Source organism: Mixophyes fleayi, chromosome 5 (assembly GCF_038048845.1).
Source record: "Mixophyes fleayi isolate aMixFle1 chromosome 5, aMixFle1.hap1, whole genome shotgun sequence".
In the NCBI taxonomy this organism is placed as follows: domain Eukaryota; kingdom Metazoa; phylum Chordata; class Amphibia; order Anura; family Limnodynastidae; genus Mixophyes; species Mixophyes fleayi.
This window is the reverse complement of record NC_134406.1, coordinates 137,597,892-137,617,890: the sequence shown is the minus strand read 5'-3', so window position 1 is coordinate 137,617,890 and position 19,999 is coordinate 137,597,892. Positions and strand designations below refer to the sequence as shown.

The 19,999-nt window shown below is 41.1% G+C and overlaps 1 protein-coding gene across 4 annotated transcripts in view; it reads right to left on the bottom strand.

Annotated features, from left to right (window-relative positions):
- The window catches only part of LOC142158666 (NFX1-type zinc finger-containing protein 1-like), a 162,457-nt gene that overhangs the window by 54,545 nt on the left and 87,913 nt on the right, over nt 1-19,999 (bottom strand). For all 4 annotated transcript variants that reach the window (XM_075212852.1, XM_075212854.1, XM_075212855.1 and 1 more), the window contains 5 exons: nt 13,372-13,566; nt 9,875-11,494; nt 9,330-9,455; nt 6,857-7,002; nt 1,761-1,904 (listed from right to left, as the gene is read on the bottom strand). In XM_075212852.1, coding sequence (XP_075068953.1) covers nt 1,761-1,904; nt 6,857-7,002; nt 9,330-9,455; nt 9,875-11,494; nt 13,372-13,566 — 2,231 coding nt within the window. The remainder of the gene's footprint in view (nt 1-1,760; nt 1,905-6,856; nt 7,003-9,329; nt 9,456-9,874; nt 11,495-13,371; nt 13,567-19,999) is intronic.

Below are 19,999 nucleotides of genomic sequence, written 5' to 3'. Positions count from 1 at the left end.
ATTTCATTTGGGAGGAGTAACGTGAGCACCTCCGATCATTTTAAAAAGTTGGCTCCAGACATATATATTGAAGTACAGATTGTGGGGTAAATGTATGAATCTCCGGATTCTTCATCTCCGGCGTGTTCAGCCTCTTCAGCGCTTAAATTTAAAGCGGCGCTGCATTGTAAAGGGAAGTTTCTCTTTACAATGCAGCGCCGCTTTAAATTTAAGCGCTGAAGAGGCTGAACACGCAGGAGATAAAGAATCCGGAGATTCATACATTTACCCCTGTGTCTTTCTATCACACAATGTTCATATTCTCATTAAATGTAACTACTTTCCTGAAGAAGAAGACGGGGGGCCTGATTCATTAAGGATCTCAAATGAAGAGGATACTCATTTCAGTCTCCTGGACAAAACCATGTTACAATGGAAGGGGTGCAAATAAGTGTTCTGTTTTACACATAAGTTAAATACTGCCTGTTTTTTCATGAAGCACACAAATACTTGAAAGCTTATTTGTACACTGAAATTTAAAGTTGATATTTGTGTGTTACATGAAAAAACAGTCAGTAGTTAACTTATGTGTAAAACAGAACACTTATTTGCACCCCTTCCATTGTAACATGGTTTTGTCCAGGAGACTGAAATGAGAATCCTCTTCATTTAAGAACCTTAATGAATCAGGCCCCGGATCTGTGAAACAAGCAGAAGTGGATGAGAGAAACTGCCTGGTCGTCATCTTAAATTTACTACATTTATTTGACGATCACATCTGTGAGTGCAGTATTTCTATATAGGTTTTATGCTTATAAAAATACTGCACCACGGTTTTTCATATTTTTCAGAATAAAATAAAAAATATATATTCTTTGAGACATGGTAAATGCAAATTTCCATCACATAACTATACGGTTTGATTCACAAATACTTATCATAACAATGTAAAGCATTTATTTAATGCTTTACTTTTGCCTAAACTAGGTGAGTGTGTTCACATTTTGTTACATTTTCACAAAGAATCTGTATCTAGTGTATGTTATTTTTGTTGTTTTTTCTGTTGCCACTAGAGACACTAACATCACGATGAGAATAAATGGTGGACATTTCCTTCAATTTCTACATGTAAATATGAACACTTTATTGAGGTAGCTGCGCGACTTATATTTCACTATTTTCCACATTATTTGGACGGTACACACCTTAGTATTTTTCTTCTTTTGTGGCTTTACTAGGCCAGATTTCTAATTAAAAATGCTCTAATTTAAATGCTGCTCTGAGTAGAATTTATTTAGTACTCTGCAGACGCAATGAAATGTACACATAATATTTACAATGATTTATATTATAAAAGGGTTTGGTTGAATTGTTTATATAAAGAGAGCGGTCTGAATGCAGGGGTACAGTGCATTACCTGGTGTACAATTTGTCTTCCAGGAATAAAAAATAAACTTGCAGGGACAAATTAAAAACTGGATCTGTACCTAGAAATTTTGGATAGTTGTCAACTATGGAATATTATAGCTGTTGCTCAATAATGAGAATTAGTGTACAAAGCACTTTCGGAATTAATGCTTTGTACACTTGCCCAGAAGTAAAAAATCATATATTTGTGTGCAGCTTAACATAAACATAATTGTTAGGGTGGAACTTCTACCACCACTGCCTGCTGAAAATCTGGAGTTATGATTTTTTTCCCTACATAGTTTGGAGACATTTAATTCACAGTGCCAATCAATCATTCATTTACATATCAATAACAAATATACTGTTGTTACCTTTTGTGACATAAGGCACTGGAAATGATGAAGAGGCATATATTGTTCCAAAATGTCCTCATGAATAATTCCTTTAGTAATATTTTGAAGAAGGATTGCCTTTTTGGTTAAATTGTTTTCAATGTCTTTCTTTTCGTCTAATAACTAAAAAGAAAATAGAAATATCAACCATTTGTTTCAAATCCTTATTCATACTACATATCTGTTTCTATTCAGACTTTAGTAAATAAGAAGGATTAACAAGTGTATTCAGACAAGTGTGCTTAAATGTTTTAGCTATGGTATTTAATTCACATTAACATGTATTAATAAACCTTGCAGAAAATATGTTTGAAGCATAACACATAATTTTTAAGTTGCTAGACTACTTGATTTTCTTTTTTACGCTACTGTGAGGGACCACCCCTTATGACCACATGCATTATGGCTAGCAAGTACAACACACATTATGTCAAGCACTGACCACAATCATTATGCCCAGCAGTGACATCACACACATTATAATTGGCCTGTATTATTATTTGGTGAGAGCTCAATTTCTTCTTCTGCACTGATGTCAGACAGACCATCAGTATTCAGTGCATGAAAAGAAGTCAGGAGAGCGAGAGCTTTTGCATTATATATATGTCTGTACAGATGGAAGGAAGTCACACTGGATTTGGATCCTATATAACAAGCTGCTTCTATATAATACATCAGGTCCGGGTTTCCATGACATCATCAGTGCCTCACATCTTTAGGGCTTTAGATATTTATTTGCTCCTAGTCAGAATCTAAGTTATTATCATTATTATCATTTCTTTGTTAGGCGTCACAAGATTTCCGCGGTGCCGTACACAGTACAAACAGTAGCCTACACAGGGTGAAACAGTACAGAACAATAAACAGAAAATACCAATACTTCAGAAACTCCAGGCAGGCTAATGCAGTAAAGACGAAGCAGAAGAACAGGTATGGGGACAGGAGGGAAGAGGGCCCTGCTCATATGAGCTTACATCCTAAGGGAGGGTAAACAAGATCAGGTACAAAGGGAGCCGGTTCAAGCATGGGGGGAGAAAAGGGGGCCGGGAGAAGAGAGGGGAGAACGAGCAGAGGAGATGAGGGGTCATTCCAGTGAAGAGGTGCCGCACGGTAGAAGTCTTGGATTCTGAAGTGGAAAGAGGTGATCAGAGTGGAGGAGAAGCGATGGTTATTCGCCAAGTGCAGGGAGCAGGCAAGAGTGTGAATGGAGAGGAGGTTAGAGATATAAGGGGCAGTAGACTGGGAGAGAGCCTTGTAAGTGGTGGTAAGGAGTTTGAAAAGGATTCTGTAGGGGAAGGGGAGCCAGTGTAAGGCAAGGCAGAGAGGGGAGGCAGAGGAGCGTGAAAGGAAAAGGAGTCTTGCAGCCGCATTGAGTATAGAGCGGAGGGGGGTGAGATGGGAGTGGGGGAGGCCAGTAAGGAGGAGGTTGCAATAATAAAGGCGTGAGATGATGTGAGCATCAATGATAGTTTTGGTGGCATCCTGAGAGGGGAAGGGCCGAATGCGGGCTATGATGCGTATTTGGAAGTGACAGGCTTGGACAAGGGATTGAATGTGTGGGGCAAAAGAGAGAGAGGTGTCGAGGGTGACACCCAGGCAGCGGAGTGGATACAGAGAAGGAGAGGTTAGTGAGGTTTGAGGTGAATCAGGTGTGGACAGATTCAGAGAGGCCGAGAAAGAGAAGAGTTTGCAGCAGGAGGGAGTGGTCCACGGTGTCGAAGGCTGCGGAGAGGTCTAGGAGGATGAGTAGGGAGAAGTGACCCCTGGATTTGGCTGATAGGAGATAATTAGGAACTTTGGCCAGGGCAGTTTCGGTGGAGTGGAGGGAGCAGTAACCGGATTGGAGAGGGTCAAGGAGGGAATTGTCCGAGAGGTGTCTGGTGAGGCGGCTGCAGACAATCCGATCAAGTAATTTGGAGGCATAAGGGAGAAGTGAGATAGGGCAATAATTAACAAGAGAGGTGGGGTCAAGATTGGGTTTTTTGAGGATAGGAGAGATAAGAGCGTGTTTAAATGAGGAGGGGACTACCCCAGAGGAGAGTGATAGGTTGACAAGGTGTGCGAGGTAAGAGCAGGCAGTGGGAGAGAGAGCGAAGGAGGTGAGAGGGGATGGGATCGAGAGGACAGGTGGAGGATGGAGAGGAAGGAATAAGGGAGTGAACTTCTCCTGATGTAAGGCAGAAGAAGCACCATGTCACTCACCGGACTGTGAGTGCCTCTGCGCTGGTGCGTGGTTCCCTAGCCTTCCTGCCGGCACCTGTCCTGAGCCGCGGCCGTCCGCCATCTTGATGCACTGCGCATGCGCAGCATCCAAGAACTTATGACCTTTGTTTTTAATCTCATTGGTGGATCAGGCACCTCTCCCTATTTAAGGCACCTGTGCTCATTACCTTGTTGCCTGATCTTGAGTCTCATTCCCTGTGAGTCTCTGAAGGTATCTCTTGTGTACTTCTAGTGTCTTCAGCTTCCTGCTGATTACCTGTGCTACTCATCGGTGGTTTCCATACCCGCTATTGATTCCTGTATCCTACTCGTATCTTCAGCTGGCTCCTGGATTACCTGCCCTGCTCAACTGCGGTTCCCATACCCTCTACAGCCGTTCAGCGTCCCTGCTGTGCCTGCATATTCTCGTGGACAAGCTTCTCTACTCATCAGTGGTATGCTTACTTGTTATTGACTATCAACTGTTACCTTGCATATCCGCCTAGGACAAGCTTCTCTACCCTGCAGCGGTATCCATACCCGCTATAGACTATTTGTTGTTACGCTGCATATCTGTTTGGAACAAGCTTCTCTACTCAGCAGTGATATGCATACTTGTGATTGACTATCAGTTATTATCCCGCATATCCGCTCTGTGCAAGCCTCTCTACTCAGCAGCGGTATACATACCGTTATAGACTATTAGCTGTCAACTCTGCATATCTGTTTGGATCAAGTTCCTCTGTGCTCTCAGTGTCTTCATACCATTATTGACTCTTTGCATGCTTCCACTCATCCGCACCTGTATTACTCCTCACCATAGCAGTGGTACAACTTGCTGTACGCAGACCACTGACTTCCCCGCTACCTACCTGCACCTGGACAAGTCTTCTCACTATAGCAGTGGTACAACTTGCTGTACGCAGACCACTGACTACCCCGCTACCTACATGCACCTGGACAAGTCTTCTCACCATAGCAGTGGTACAACTTGCTGTACGCAGACCACTGACTTCCCCGCTACCTACCTGCACCTGGACAAGTCTTCTCACCATAGCAGTGGTACAACTTGCTGTACGCAGACCACTGACTCCCCTGTTACCTTCCTTCACCTGCTCACGCCCAACCTGGTCTCCGTGGTTCAAACCTGCCTTTCCACTATAGATGCAAGTCGCTGACTCATCTACCAATATAGCTGCAAGTCGCTGACTCATTTACCAGTATAGCTGCAAGTCTCTGACTATCATCATTTTCATTGGCATCCTCTCTCCATCTGCTGTTATATACGTTCCACTATTCACCCTGCTGCCAGAGGACCGCTGTGCAAACTCCGCCTCTCTGGTAAGCATAGTCAACTGGTGAAATCCTGGGCAAGACTCCTAGTGCCCGTGACACACCAGAGTTGGTTGTTGGAGAGAGAAGAAGGGATGAGTGATGGGAGGAGGAGTTCAGTCTGATGGCCTCAAGTTTGGAAGAGAAAAAGGTGGCGAAGTCAGAAGCAGAGAGGGAAAGCGGTACATGAGGGGGAGGGGGGAGTTGAAAGTGGCAAAGATGTGGCAGGAATTGAAGGACTGAGAAGAAATGAGGGACTTAAAGAAAGATTGTTTAGCAAGGGAGAGGGCAGAGCAGAATAAGGAGAGGATAAATTTGAAGTGAAGGAAGTCAGCCAGGGAACGAGATTGCCTCCAGAGGCGTTCAGCAGTGCGAGAGAACTTTTGGAGGTAGCAGTGAGTTTGGAGTGCCAGGGATGGGGAACAAGGCGGCGTCGGTGAATAGAAGAGGCCAGGGCGACAGCATCCAGGGCAGTAGTGAGGGAGTGGTTGTAGAGAGAGGACGCCTGGTCAGGGCAGTCCAGGGAGGGAAGAGGTTATAGGAGAGTTTCAAGAGAGGAGGAGAAAGAGGTGGGGTCAATAGCATCAAGGCTGCGCCTAGTGAGGGTAGCTTAAGGCGAGATGGGAGCAGGGGAGGAGGACAGAGTGAAGGAGAGGAGATGGTGGTCAGAGAGTGGGAAGGGAGAGTTGGAGAAGTCAGAGAGATCGCAGAAGAGAAGACAAGGTCAAGGGAGTGACCAAGACAGTGGGTGGGGGGAAGAGGTCCACTGAAGCCTAGGGAGGTGGAAAGGGCAAGAAGTTTAATGGTAGCAGGGTCAGATGGTGGCAAGTTTGTATATTTATATTATATTTATCGTTCTGCATTTGTCTATATGAACTGCCTGTTGTCTGCAGCATGATTGGGATTTTGATTTACATACTGTTTATTTTCCCCTGATTTAGCTGGTACTTTATATGATTCCTTTATTGTTTATTGTTTATTGGGCATATTTCATATATGTTCATAAGATTTCTTAGCAGCAATTATAATTGAGGTTTGCAATAGTGATAATAGTATTTTAGCAATTTATTGTAGTTATATATTTTTTTTTGTGAACAAATCATTACTATAACTTTAGTTTGGGTGTAATCGTTATTTAGCTATTCTTATTTATTATCAGGTTGCCACTGATGTTTTTTTTGTTTTAGAAGAACGAAGATCATAAACAAAAGGAAAAGACACTCATTTCCTTTTACCTCACATTGCTACACAATACACCACCATTAAAATTTGTCACTCACCAGTGAATGGGTACTGCACATTTTCTTATACTATCTATAATTATATACTTAATAATTGCCAATGATTGATTGATAGCAGGATGAAGAATGGACACATAAAGAATATGCAGCTGTGCCCAATATTACAGTTTTTACAAATGAGCAATACAGATTACTACTTCCCAAACAGCTTGCCTTACACTAGGTTCTACACGGGAATAAAGCAAAGAATTCCAAAGATCAATTTGCCAAAAAAGCTGCAGTAAATTGTATATGAATTACCTCTGCATGCATCGCTCGCATATATCCAGGTAAATTTTGGTGACTTTTCTTGCGTCTAATATTGGATAGGGAACATTCTTTCAAGATTTCACTGTTGCTCCTTGATCCCACTCTAACTATTGTGCATTTCAAATACTTAAGAATTCCTTTAAATACAAAAAGAATAGATGACCGGTGAATTGCTGGGTATTATTTTATTCACAAGAAAGGTAGAAAAGCAAAAAGGAAAATGCATGAGTTGGAGTATTCGAGTAAAGTAACATTTATGAAATATAAAATTACACTCCAGGCTTCACCAGACCCCTTTCCACATAATGATATAATTTTTATTCATTTCTTTTTAAAGACTCTAATGAATGTCCAGTATTGGCAGCACTAATAGATTATAACAGATCTAATTTACATAGGATAATCATCATCATAATCATTGTTTATTTATACAGCGGCAGCAAATTGCATAGCGCTTTACAATTGGGAACAAACACTAATAAAACAATATTGGGTAATACAGACAGACAGAGAAATAAGAAGGCCCTGCTCGCAAGCTTACAATCCATGGGCCAATGAGAGTTTGATACATAAGTGCTACATCATATTGCATATCGGTCCAGCCAGATTGCAAAGGTAAAAAGTACTTAGTGAGCTATATGATCCAAGCACAAAGCAATGTTGGTCAAAGGGTTGATGTCTTTTGTGAACTATGTAAAGGGTGGTAATAAGGTAACCTAGGGAGGTTAAGCAGGTGGTTAAGGAATTTGATAGGTTTGCCTGAAGAGGTGAGTTTTCAAAGAATGATTGAAGGTTTGAAGGGAAGGGTATGCCACAAAGTAGAATGGGAGCAGGCAATGAATGTGGGTGATATTTTGAGACAAGTGAGAGTATGGTGTTGTAGTTCTGTTGATGGCCTTGTATGTTACTAGAAGTATTTTATATTGGATTTTGTGAAAAACAGGCAACCAATGTATAGACTGACAAAGTGGTTCAGCAGAGAAAGAATGATTTGCAAGGAAATCAATCTAGCTGCTGTGTGCAAAATAGATTAGAAACATAAAATTTGACGGCAGACAAGAACCACTTGGCCCATCTAGCCTGCCCATTTTTTAACCTGTGGTAACTGCCAACCGTATTTAATCCTTATTTCTGTTTAAGGACATCCTTATGGCTATCCCAAGCATGTTTAAGTTCCTGTACTCTATTAGCCTCTACCACCTCTGATGGGAGGCTATTTAATTAATTCACTACTCTTTCTGTTGCGTATTTTTTCCTCAAATTTACTCTGAACCTACTTCTTTCCAGTTTCAGTGCATTTCCTCGTGTTGTAATGCTTATCTTCATTTTAAGAATGTTTGAGAGAGTCTGATTCAGGGAAGACCAGTAAGGAGGGAATTGCAAAAGTCAATGCAGGAGATAAGGAGTGCATGCAGTTTTGCAGTGTCTTGTGTGAGATATGTGTATATTCTGGAAATGTTTTTTAGATGTAAGTAACATGATTTAGATATAGAGTCGATATGGGGAACAAGGGATAGTTCAGAGTCAAGGATCACACCTGGTCAATGAGCTTGTGCCGTGGGATTTATTGTCATGTCGTTAACAGAAATGGAAATGGCAGGTAGGTAACTTCTGTTGGTGGGTAGGAATACTGTTAACTCTGTTTTTGAAAGATTTTGTTTCAGTTAGCTAGAGGACATCCAAGATGAAATGGCAGAAATACAGTCAGTAACGTGGGCCAACACAAATGGTGAGAGATCAGGAGAGGATAGATAACTTATAATCAGCGTAGAGATGATACTGAATTCCAAAGATTTCATTAGTTTTCCAAGAGAAGTGGTGTAGACATGTTTTTGTGTAACATATAATTACTTTTGGAATGATACCCTTAGACAAAATGCGCTATATCAATTTCATACTTGCCTACTCTTCCGGAAAGTTGATATAAATAAGCTAAGAGGCATTGCAACACGGAGAGCACAGAGGATCAATAAGGGGATAACAATTCTTGGGTTCCCCAGATTTTAATCTATTACTTTCCCTATTGATTTATTTCATTCCCTATTTCACAACATTATTACAATATTACCATATACATTAAAACATTTTAATACTTGAAATGAAAAACATTATTTTAATTATATCAATGAGACAATATAAGAATGAGTCTATATTCTGGTATATAGGTAAGTGTCTCAGATATAAGTACTTTCTTTTCTTCTTTTGTTCACAAACATATGTATATTGCTCTGGGAGTGCACCCCTTAAGAAATGATAAAAATATGAAAGAGGGACATATACCAGTAAATAATGCATAAATAGTAGACTCAACTATTGCAGATATCTTTGTTTAGTGAACTGACAGGAGTAGTGTAATGAGTGTGACAACGGAGGCAAACAGAATGACACCGTTGCCACAGAAGCAATAAAAACACCATTGTGAAGTAGAAAGATTAAGATACCTAACTTAAAATGAAACAATTACCTTCCAGAAACTGATCAAGGGCATGGTTTGTGTAGCAAACAATCAAGATTGGACTTTGCCCCTGTTTCCAGAGCCCGGAGTTAACAAGGAGAGCATACACAATTTTCAGCCCAACATATGTTTTACCTGTAAGAAAAAAAAAACTTTATTACATGGATACTTTCAGATTTGTATTTAATTTCACATTTAAAATGTAATAAATGATTAAAAGGGTAAATGCAATTGAATCCCATTTTTTAATATCCCATTTCTAATGACATTATGAAGATTATATTCAGAGACTGGAAATAGTTTTACGGGTACACACGAACACAGGTGTAAACCCCACTGCATATCAGTTGGAACTCATCATTTTGGTTGTGGTTTTGTGCTAAAGGTAAGGAGTTGAAAGACTGATACAAAAAACAGAGGTTATATTTAAAATAGGTAGATAAAAGTGTAACATGATCCATAGATTTAAATGTAGGTAACATAAATAATGAATACGATTCACATGGATATGCATTAATATTAATATATACTCAACAAGAATATTTTGTATTTACCTGCGCCTGGGGGACCTTGTATAATAGAAAGCTCACTTGTTAGAGCCATTTGGAATGCTCTGAATTGAGATCGGTCAAGCTGAAGTTCCTCTTCAGTTGGCCAGGTACTGAAATCAAGTACCTCAAATTTTCTGCTCATAAACATGTTTTGAGACTCTCCCCTATTACTGAATTGTTTTTCGGTAGAGCTTCCAGTTTTTATTAGCTTTTCCAGGGCATAACCCGTCTGATTTTGTGAGAGATACAAAGGTGGGGACATCGTTGTGCTGCAATGAACTATGTAGTTCTGGAAAGGAATTTCACTCTCCACCATTTCTTTCAACCCTTCCAAAACATGGCGAAATGCTTCAAAATATGCAGTGGCTTCAATCATCATAAAAGCATCAAGTAGTGTATACTGTGCTAACTCCAGTCGACTTTCATCAGTAAACTTTAAGGTTATAACTCCGTTCTGAAGATCAGAAACATTTCTGTCTGCCACAGTGGCAAAAAGCATATTCTTAAAGTTGTCTTTAGAAAGGCAGACAAGGGATCCATAGAGTAGACGCCGTGAGATCTCCCAGCGAACCTGTTTCAAGTTTTCAGTGTTAAATTTGACCTGATGGACTATTCCAGCGTTGGTGCATACTGGAAATAAGATCTGTGTATTAAAATAAATTCTGATATCATCAAATCTTGCTTTAATTAGATCCTTGCTTTTCAGTGTCACAAGTTCACAAATCCCATCTCTTAGAGGACGAATAAAATCTTCTCGCAGTAGACGGAAATGGGTGTCTAGGTAAGATTCTGCATCAGTATAAGATCCATCGATAATATTTGGTCGCATAGAAGGGTTTTGAGACAAATAGATATCTTCATGTGTCGGATAAACCGACAGACTCCTAAAGTCACCTTCTATATTCGCCTTGTTTCCTACAATGTATATATAATTATCTGATCTCAAAGTGCCTTCCATTTTTTTTTCTTGCAAATGTTGGAGAAAGTTATTGAGAGCCATCAAATTTTTTTGCATTTCTGCAGTCACAAATTTCCCTCTCATTTCCAGTTCATTAAAGGCGTTTTGGAGAAGGGTATAAATTATTTTTACTTCTATAAAGGAACTAGAGGGGAAAAAACTTGCCAGTTCAGTGACTAAAATAATGGTTTGGTCAATAAATAAATATTTTCTGTCTTCTTGTGTTGAAGCTTTTGAAAAGTCTAAAATGTGAAAATGGAGAACTTGATTTAAGAAAGCAGAACCTTGGATTTGACTTAGAAGATATGTTAGATTCTGACGACTTGATGTGCATCCAATAGCTGTAATTAAGATTTGAAGGAAACCTTCTACCACTTCAAACTCTACCATCCTTTTGTTAAGAAATTCCTTCAGACCACTTCTTGGGGCAGCGAGTTTCAATATGACTTCCGATGGCTCCAATGTGGAAAGCTTGTAAATAGCATGAGAGTCAATTTTCTTCTTATTGCTGGCAGGGTTGGTTTCACCTCTTTCTTTAAAACCATGTTTTTTACACTTATCTTCACTTTTCGAATACATGGATAAATCACAAAGATTTTGTGCACTTTGTGCTCTCATTCCAAATCCAGTTTCTTTTGGTTGGAAAACACTAAACTGATCTAGCTCTAAAAAAGAAAAAACAAATTACTAAATAAATAGTCCAAATATTTTCTTTACATTTATGAAATGCTAATATAATTTATATATATTGTAGCGTTTCTGACACCTAGTTTAACCGACACCCCACAGATATCAGACACCAACAGCTTCTTGCTTGAAATCACACGTACTTTTATTGTTTGCATCACCATAAACAGCATGCAGTCTCATCAGGATGACACCAGTAAACGTCCCACGCTGTTTACACCTCCAGCTGACCCTAATGCCAACTAGACACTTAGGGGTAAATTTATCAAGATGCGGGTTTGAAAAAGTGGAGATGTTGCGTATAGCAACCAATCAAATTTTAGCTGTTATTTTGTAAAATGTACAAAATAAGTGATAACTAAAATCTGATTATTTTCTATATGTAACATCTCCACTTTTTCAAACCCACAACTCGATAAATGTATCCCCTTAGTCTTCTAACTGGACACTGGCCAGCTCTTCCGGCATTGGTCACATCTAACAACTACAAGGACAGGTTTAAATACATAAAGCTTCTCCCCTTAATCTAATTACCTGATTATCTGAATTACCCGACCCTAGGAGAAAATATTTAACCATGTCGGCAAACTTCCCCTGCAAACTTCCTGGGACCTCATCTGTCCCTATGAAGGGGTAAGGTGTGGCAAATAGGCATTGTTGCGTATGTATGTATGTATGTATGTATGTATGTATGTGTATATATATATATATATATATATATATATATATATATATATATATATATAAATACATACACATATACACACATATACACCCTCTCCAGCTCCCACTGAATTTTTTAGGCAAGATTTTCCACCATTTAAACGTCTACAATTCTAAGGAGTCCTTAGCAGGGCCATCTTTCCCATTGGGCATGCTGGGCAGGTGCCCGGGGGCCCTGCAGCCCAGGGGGACCCTCCGGAGGCAGGAAAAAAAGAAAACCCTGAAAAAAACAAGAAAATACTTACCGTGCTGTCAGCTGGCGATCCGGCTTCCTCCCTGGTCTCCTCCTCCATCGTGCTGGCAGTGCATGTCGGGTGTGACGTCATCACGCCCGCCCGACATCCATTGTGGAGTGCGACGGAGGAGGAGACCAGGGAGGGAGCCGGATCGCCAGCTGACAGCACGGTAAGTATTTTCTTCTTTTTTTCAGGGTTTTCTTTTTCCTGCCTCCGACGGGCCCCCCTGGGCTGCAGGGCCCATATATATAATCATTATTTTTTTTATTTTTGTATATATAGGGGCCCCGGTGCACTGCTGTGCCCGGGGGCCAAAGAGGTTCTTAAGAGGGCCCTGGTCCTTAGCATTTTTTTGATATAAATGCTGAGGAGTCCCACTGATCCTTAGCACTGAAGGGATATAAGGGGAGTGTGCTACTTCAGATTTTTTAGCCTCCTTGCAAACTTAAATGCGCTACTAGTTTGTGAGGGCATCTTCAAAGACTGAAAAGTAGGCTGTGTGGTCCATATAAGCAAATAATTCTAAACCCAAGGTGATATGTTGTGCACATTCAGTGCACTTGAGGATCCTTTGTGTTTACACTAAAAGCCTGGAACCACTTGAATCAGCTCCTAACTTCACTCTAGAACCAGAAACTGTTGATAACACAGCCTGGTTCCAGTGAGGGAGTCAGCAGTGGCTACATTTATCACACTATGGACCTGGACAGCAGAATTTAGCTCCTATGTTACGTCGGTAAGTAAATCTTAAGCTGGACATTTCCTCTTACTCCCCAAGCTTAATAACGCAATTTATAAAATTTATATGACCTACTGTAGTTTCCAAAGTTCATTATAGTAGCATAATTAAAACATAGTAAAAGTGTGGTTATAAATGTAGATATTACATTAGTTACCTTTTGATTTATAACTAAAACATGCAGACATGTTTTGACTGCCATATCCAGGAGGACTTTTTTGACGATGCGACAGTCTTCCCAAACCACTAAAATATTGCTGTTTGTTTCCATGGCCTCTTGCCTGTGTTTGTAGATTATTTCTTCTCTTAACACAGGAAGAATCATTTTGCATTGTTGATTCTTGGGCTCCACCTGCAGTACACAATATTTTTTCAAAACATTCTACATGAACACTTTTAATGCTTTTTAGGTGTGTTTTTCCTAAGCCATGAGTATGCTACATAGTCCATGAAATCACACGTACTTTTATTGTTTGCATCACCATAAACAGCATGCAGTCTAACATGAAGTGAATGAGTCTGGAACCTCTGTGTAGTTCATCACAGTATTAGCAACTTCCATTAGCAGTCAGCTGGTAGATGTTTGAGAGCTGCATTAAGAATTGTGAATGGGCTCCAGATACTCCAGGAGACAAAGAACCATGTCAGGTGGTAGTGGATACTTCAAAATATAATCTTTTCTAAGTGGATATTATACTTTTAAGCAGCAGTTATTGATTTTGTATATCATTATTTGTAAACCAACGAGATCAATACTCTATTTCTCTGGCAAAACACTAAAAAGAAAAATAGCCTTTCTGTCTTGCTGGATGACATTTTTCTTACTGGGTTTACTAGCTATTATTAGCTGCAGGCCGAGAGTTTGAATATGATGTTGTGTTAAAGGTTTTGTTTTGTTTTTTAACGACACATCAGCCCCATGAGGATTATGGTATAGATGTGGTGTGAAGAGCTCTGGCACTTTAAATAAATCTTTCATGTCAAGTTCCTCCTCCTCTACACCTCTAGTGGCGTCTAATATCCATTTAATTAACAAACCCCTCAAACGAGCTGGGAGAGGGGGAAAGGGGGTGAGGGGAGGGAGACATTATATTACAGAACCTGAACCCAAACTTTAAGAACAGGAAAACAAGGAATGAAACAGGTAGGGTGTCCAATGCCCCCATGGATAATGTGAAAAGCATTTTATATAAGTAGCAAAAATTCTATTTTCTCTAACATCCTATGGGGGACAATGGAGTCAGAATGGGTATGTCCCAATGCCTCCCCCAAGGAAAATAACGCTCTGCAACAGTATGTAGAACCTTGCGTCCACAATAAGGATCTGTGGAAGCAAAAGTGTGAAGCCTGTAAAATTTGGTAAAAGTGTGCACTGACAACCACTTGTTCAGCAGCGCCACCCAGAAAGCCTCCACCAAGCAGGTAGAATGCGTGGTCATGCACCTTGGAACAGGAAGAACCACACTGATGAAAGCCTGAAGAGTCAGATTTAATCCACCTAGCAAGTTTGTTTAGAGGCAGGCCATCATCTCTTCTGTGCATTATACAGAACATTGTACAGAACATAGAGATCATCCGAACGGCGTATTTCTTTTGTTGTTTGAAAATAAATCTGCAAGACACCTGGAAACTACCTTTGGTTGGAATGAAGCCTTCATTCAGAACACAGCCCAATCCTTGTAAAACACCAGGAAAGGAGATCTACAAGACAAGGCCCCCAATCCTGAGACCCTGCGAGCTGTGGAGATGGGCATGAAGAAATCCATCTTAAGAGACAAATATTTTATTTAAGATTCTTAGGGCTGAAAAGGTGACAGTTGTAAAGCCCTGAACGCAAGGTTGAGGTTCTAATGGACCACTGGATGGATGTAGGGAGGCTGTACATGCAGCACGACCTGAAGGAAAGTCTGAAAGAACACAGACAAGGCTGACACGTTGACCTTTAAAAGGTACTGAATCTAGGGCCCTGATTCAACCCCCCCCTGTAAGAAGGATAAAAGACAAAACAGTCAAAACACCAATGCGGGGAACCGTTTCTGCTCACACCAGGAAGTCTTCCAGATTCTGTAATAGTTCCTGGTGGAGACTGGCTTCCAGGCCCTCAGTATGGTCTGCACCATGCTGTCCAAGAGCCCCTTAGCTTTTAGGATAGCAGCTTCAATGGCCACTCCATTAAAGCCAACTGTAGTAAAGGTGATCATTACCTTCTTCTGGGGCTTGACGAGGGATGTGGGCTGAGCCACTGGTTCCTCACTATCCTGAATGTTCAGGACTTGATGTACCACCCTGACCAGGGCTCGAAAGATTGTGAGGAAGAGGTATCTTCCTCCACCATTGAAGATAATTCTGGGTCAGAAATATCTATCTGAGATCACACCTTCTTTCTGAAACAAATGATCCATTATTTTCCTGAACAGTCTTGGCCATTTTTTGTGTCCAGATCGCTCCTGGTAAACCCTGGGAAGTGGGTTGGGAAGGAAGAGATTCTCAGGTTGGGAAATGAAGGAAAGTGGAGGCGAGAGTTTCTCTGCTCTGTTGGCAATAAGTTGTTGGGTCAATTCCGTCATGGCCTGAACCATGGGCCGCGCCCAAGCAGGCTATCCCGGTTCAGGCGGGGTCTCCCCGGTCGAGCACAGGTGCAGAGCCTCCATTCACATTCCTGGTACAAAACCCATGGGTATCCATGGAAAGTCCTGTATAGGACGAAACGCGTTGGGACACGCCCATATTTACACAATCATTCATCGACACTTACCACGGAGACTCAACTGAGACGCTGCGCTCGTGTGGTCACAGTATACAGGACATAGCAGTTTTTTTGCCTCCCTTCTGCCGTGTGGCTAGACATTGATGCGCATAAATTGCAAGTATAACTTACCTCGGATTATTCAAGTTTAACTTTCATGCTTATACACCCTGGATGAACATTTGTCACGGAGGGTTCACTATATGCAGACTATACCCCCAAGCAAAATCATTTGGTTTTTCAAAGGGAATCTTTGTATAAATCAACACGAAGACTCCTTTTTAGTTAATTGGCTGGAGGATATTGTCATTTATGGACTCATCGCCTTACAAAATATGAAGGCACTGTCTTATGTGTTAATTTAAAAATGTTTATATTGGTAATTCATTTGCTTCCCTATACCACATATTATGCACATGCTTTTATTTGACTGTTTTTAGTGGTATTCCTATGATATGTTTTTAGGCTAAAATTATATGTTAATTCCATTGTCTGAGTATTTCATCTATATTAAATTGTTTAATATATCGCATTGCCATCCTGCAACATCATTTCTTCAGAGATAGGGATTCATAGTCAATGAGCGCCCGGTTATTATTATGTATTTCTGTATTATTATCTGAGGGAGGGATACCTTCAGCTGATGCAGCTCTTGTGTAACCCTTTAGAGAGCGCGATCCTTTATAACCCATATGATAGGAAGGTGTCAGTACATCACAACTTGCTACGTAGCTGCAGACCGCTCACACATGCTAAACCCTGTCCACCAACGAAAGCACCTACAATGGGCACGTGAGCACCAGAACTGGACCATGGAGTAATGGTAGACGGTAGCTTATTGTGATCAATTATGTTTTCTTTTACATCATGTGGTGCGTGTACATTATTTACCTGCCGAAGAGATGGCACCAGGATGCACTAACGGAAGAAGGCAAGTCAGCTGAAGCAGTGTGATGCTCTGGGCTATGTTCTGCTGGGAAACCTTTGGTCCTGGCTTTCATGTGAATGTCATTTTGACATGTGCCACCTACTTAACCACTGTTGCAGCCTAAGTACACCTCTTCATGGCAACGATATGACAGTGGCCTTTCTCAGTGGGAGAATGCGCCACACTGTAAAACTTGTTCAGGAATGATTTGAGGAACATGACAAATAGTTCAAGGTACTGACCTTGCCTCCAAATTCCCCAGATCTCAAACCGATCTAGCATCTGTGGGATGTGCCGGACAAACAAGTCCGAGTGGAGGCCTCAACTTGCAACTTACAGGACTTAAAGGATCGCTTACTAACGTCTTAGTGCCAGATACCACAGGATACCTTCAGAGTTTTTGTGGAGTCCATGCTCCGACAGGTCAGAGCTGTTTAGGGGGACCTACACAATATTAGGCAGGTGGTTCTAATGTTGTGGCTGATCGGTTTTCACACGCCGAATCAGCTGTACCCTCGCCGGGACCGGTCTTACTTGCTCCCCGCCATTCTCCTCTTCAGCGTTGAGTGCCGCGATTACCTGCTCCCGGCCGCAGTGGTAATAGCTTGTCTGTAGATGATCCCAGCATTGTATCTAGCTCCAATAGCCTGCCCACAGTATATCATGTTACTGTATCCTGCTCCACTGTCTGCAGTGATTACTAACCTGTCTGCAGACTTTATCATTTCTGTTTCCAGCTCCACGGCCTGCAAAGGTAACAGTCTCCCCGCAGACTGTAGACACTTTGTGTCCAGCGCTACTGCCCGCTGTGATTACTGCTTGTCCGCATGCTATCTCATTCGCATATCCTACTACGCTGCTCCTCAGTGGTTACTACCTGTTTACTCATTTACTTTCATCGGCTAACTATTCAGCTATTCTTCCGGCCTACTCAGAAGACATTCAGGTTTTCCCAACAGGTCTTGTCTAGCACCGCAAAGTCCATACCTCCTTACGGGGGTCCTTGGCGAAAACCATCTGCTTCATTAGACGCAGAGTCTTAGACCCAGCTTTTGTGATATTGGTGTATATAACTACATATACGCTCTCTCAGGGATGGTATAATAGTAAGTAATAACCAGGCTTGACAAGAACTGGAAGTGCAAATAAGACTGCCTCCCTAGAAAGCTGTGAGGAGGTAGTTGGTGTATCAGTTAGGTGCTTAATTGGCACACAAAACCCTAAGAAATAAACCCTCTGTAACACAGATATAAACTACTAAAGTAAGAGAGGGAGAGGAGCTAGCCCAGGCTTATCTGCATCGTAGCTTGTCCCTTCCTCTTTCCTCTGCATCTGTTCCAGTGATCAGCGTTGTTCCTGGCGGACATGCCAAGGAGAGGGAAGCCTGACAAAAGAGAATGTTTTTAGCTCTCAAGTGGGGGGCTTGCACCTCTCCCTGTGTAATTTTGTGGTGGAGAATGATGGCCCGCTTAATGGCATGCAGCGCCACGTGTGGAGGCCAAAATGGTGGCCCCCGTTACAATCCCCATCTCCAATAATTGGTGTTGATTGTTGCTGGTGATGCCTGAATCTGCGTGGCACTGTCCGAATGTTGTGCATTGTTTCGTGCACTGAGGCTTCCCCCTTCTGGATGGTCCTGCCACTGCTGCTATCCCTCCAGGAAGAGTCCTCTCTTTTTAGGTATTGGAAAAAAATCAATACCTAAAAAGAGAGGGGGCTGAAAAGCAGTCCCAGAACAAAAAATGGACTGGCTCCTGCAGGAACTTAATAAAAACTGATATTAGTAGCCACTACAAGTATAGAGGAACTTGCCATTAAATATTTATTTAATAGAAGGGACAGAGATGAGGCAAAGAGCCAGTAGGCACAAGGCATGGGGAAACGATGTTGCAACCATGTGGCAAGGGAGTGCATTCCTCAAGCAATAGGGCAAATAAGGAAAAACACAGATTAGCAGACAATAGAGACCTCCATGCTGAAACAGAAGGCAGAATAACTACCACTCTGGAAAATAAAGGCATCACATAAGAGGGATCTCAGAACAAGATAAATCTTATATTTGTGGATTTTATGTTTATGGTGTTGGGTATGTGCAATTTGTTCTTAGGCTTAGAGGTTATGAGATACTATCTGAGGAGTAGCAATATTGGTGACTGATATAGAATATGAAATGGGAGCTCGGGCGACTCCAATGCTACTCCTGTGTGTCCCGAAAATTTAATCTTTAATGCAAAAATTTGCCTTTTGTCTTAGTGATGTGGTTGAATAGGATTACACCGATTAGGCACAAACAGTCAGGAATTGATAGCAGTTACCAGCATTCCAAATACCTCACATTTACTTAACTTCTGCAGTCTTTCAACTAGAGCTCACTGAATGAGAAGCAGTCAGAATGCTAGTAATGTATCACAGTGCAGGTCACTAACAGTTCCTGACTGCACCCTACATGTCCAATAACTTTCAGTGGCAGTACAAGTGGCAAGTCAGTTGTAGTATTGTACGTAGGCGTTAAAAACTGAAAATATACTGGGGACATTGAAACTGCAATGTACAAAAAAACCTGCCCCGTGTTCTATGGTCATAAGAGCAGCAGGAGTTGAGCTATATACTGTGGGCATGGGAGCAGTGGATATGGAAGATGTATTGCGGGGCATGGAAGATATAGTGAGAAAAAGATTGCAATATAATTTGACTTTTTGAGGATGTATTATATACTGACAATAATATTATTATATATCAGATTTCACCAGGCCCCAGAGCCCAATCATGAGAAAAACTGCTTAAGTTGGCCCCAATATCTCTAGCTACATTATTGGTACGACTTCATAAAGCAATTGCCCGCTATTTTATTATTATATTAAATGTGACACTGGCTGAGAGGAGCATAGACAAATTACTATTTGCAAACACTTCAACATGACCCCTTCCACTTGGTACAAAATTCTTTGCTTCTTTAGTTCCCTCTTAATTAAATATTGCAGTTACTTGTGCTGAATTAACTGATGTTCTAAAAACATCCTTCTCATCAATGAAAGCACAGAAAACTGCAATAGTAAGTTAAGTAGGAAAATTTGGGATCAGAGCAATTTTTGTACCTGGTGGAAGAAGTCA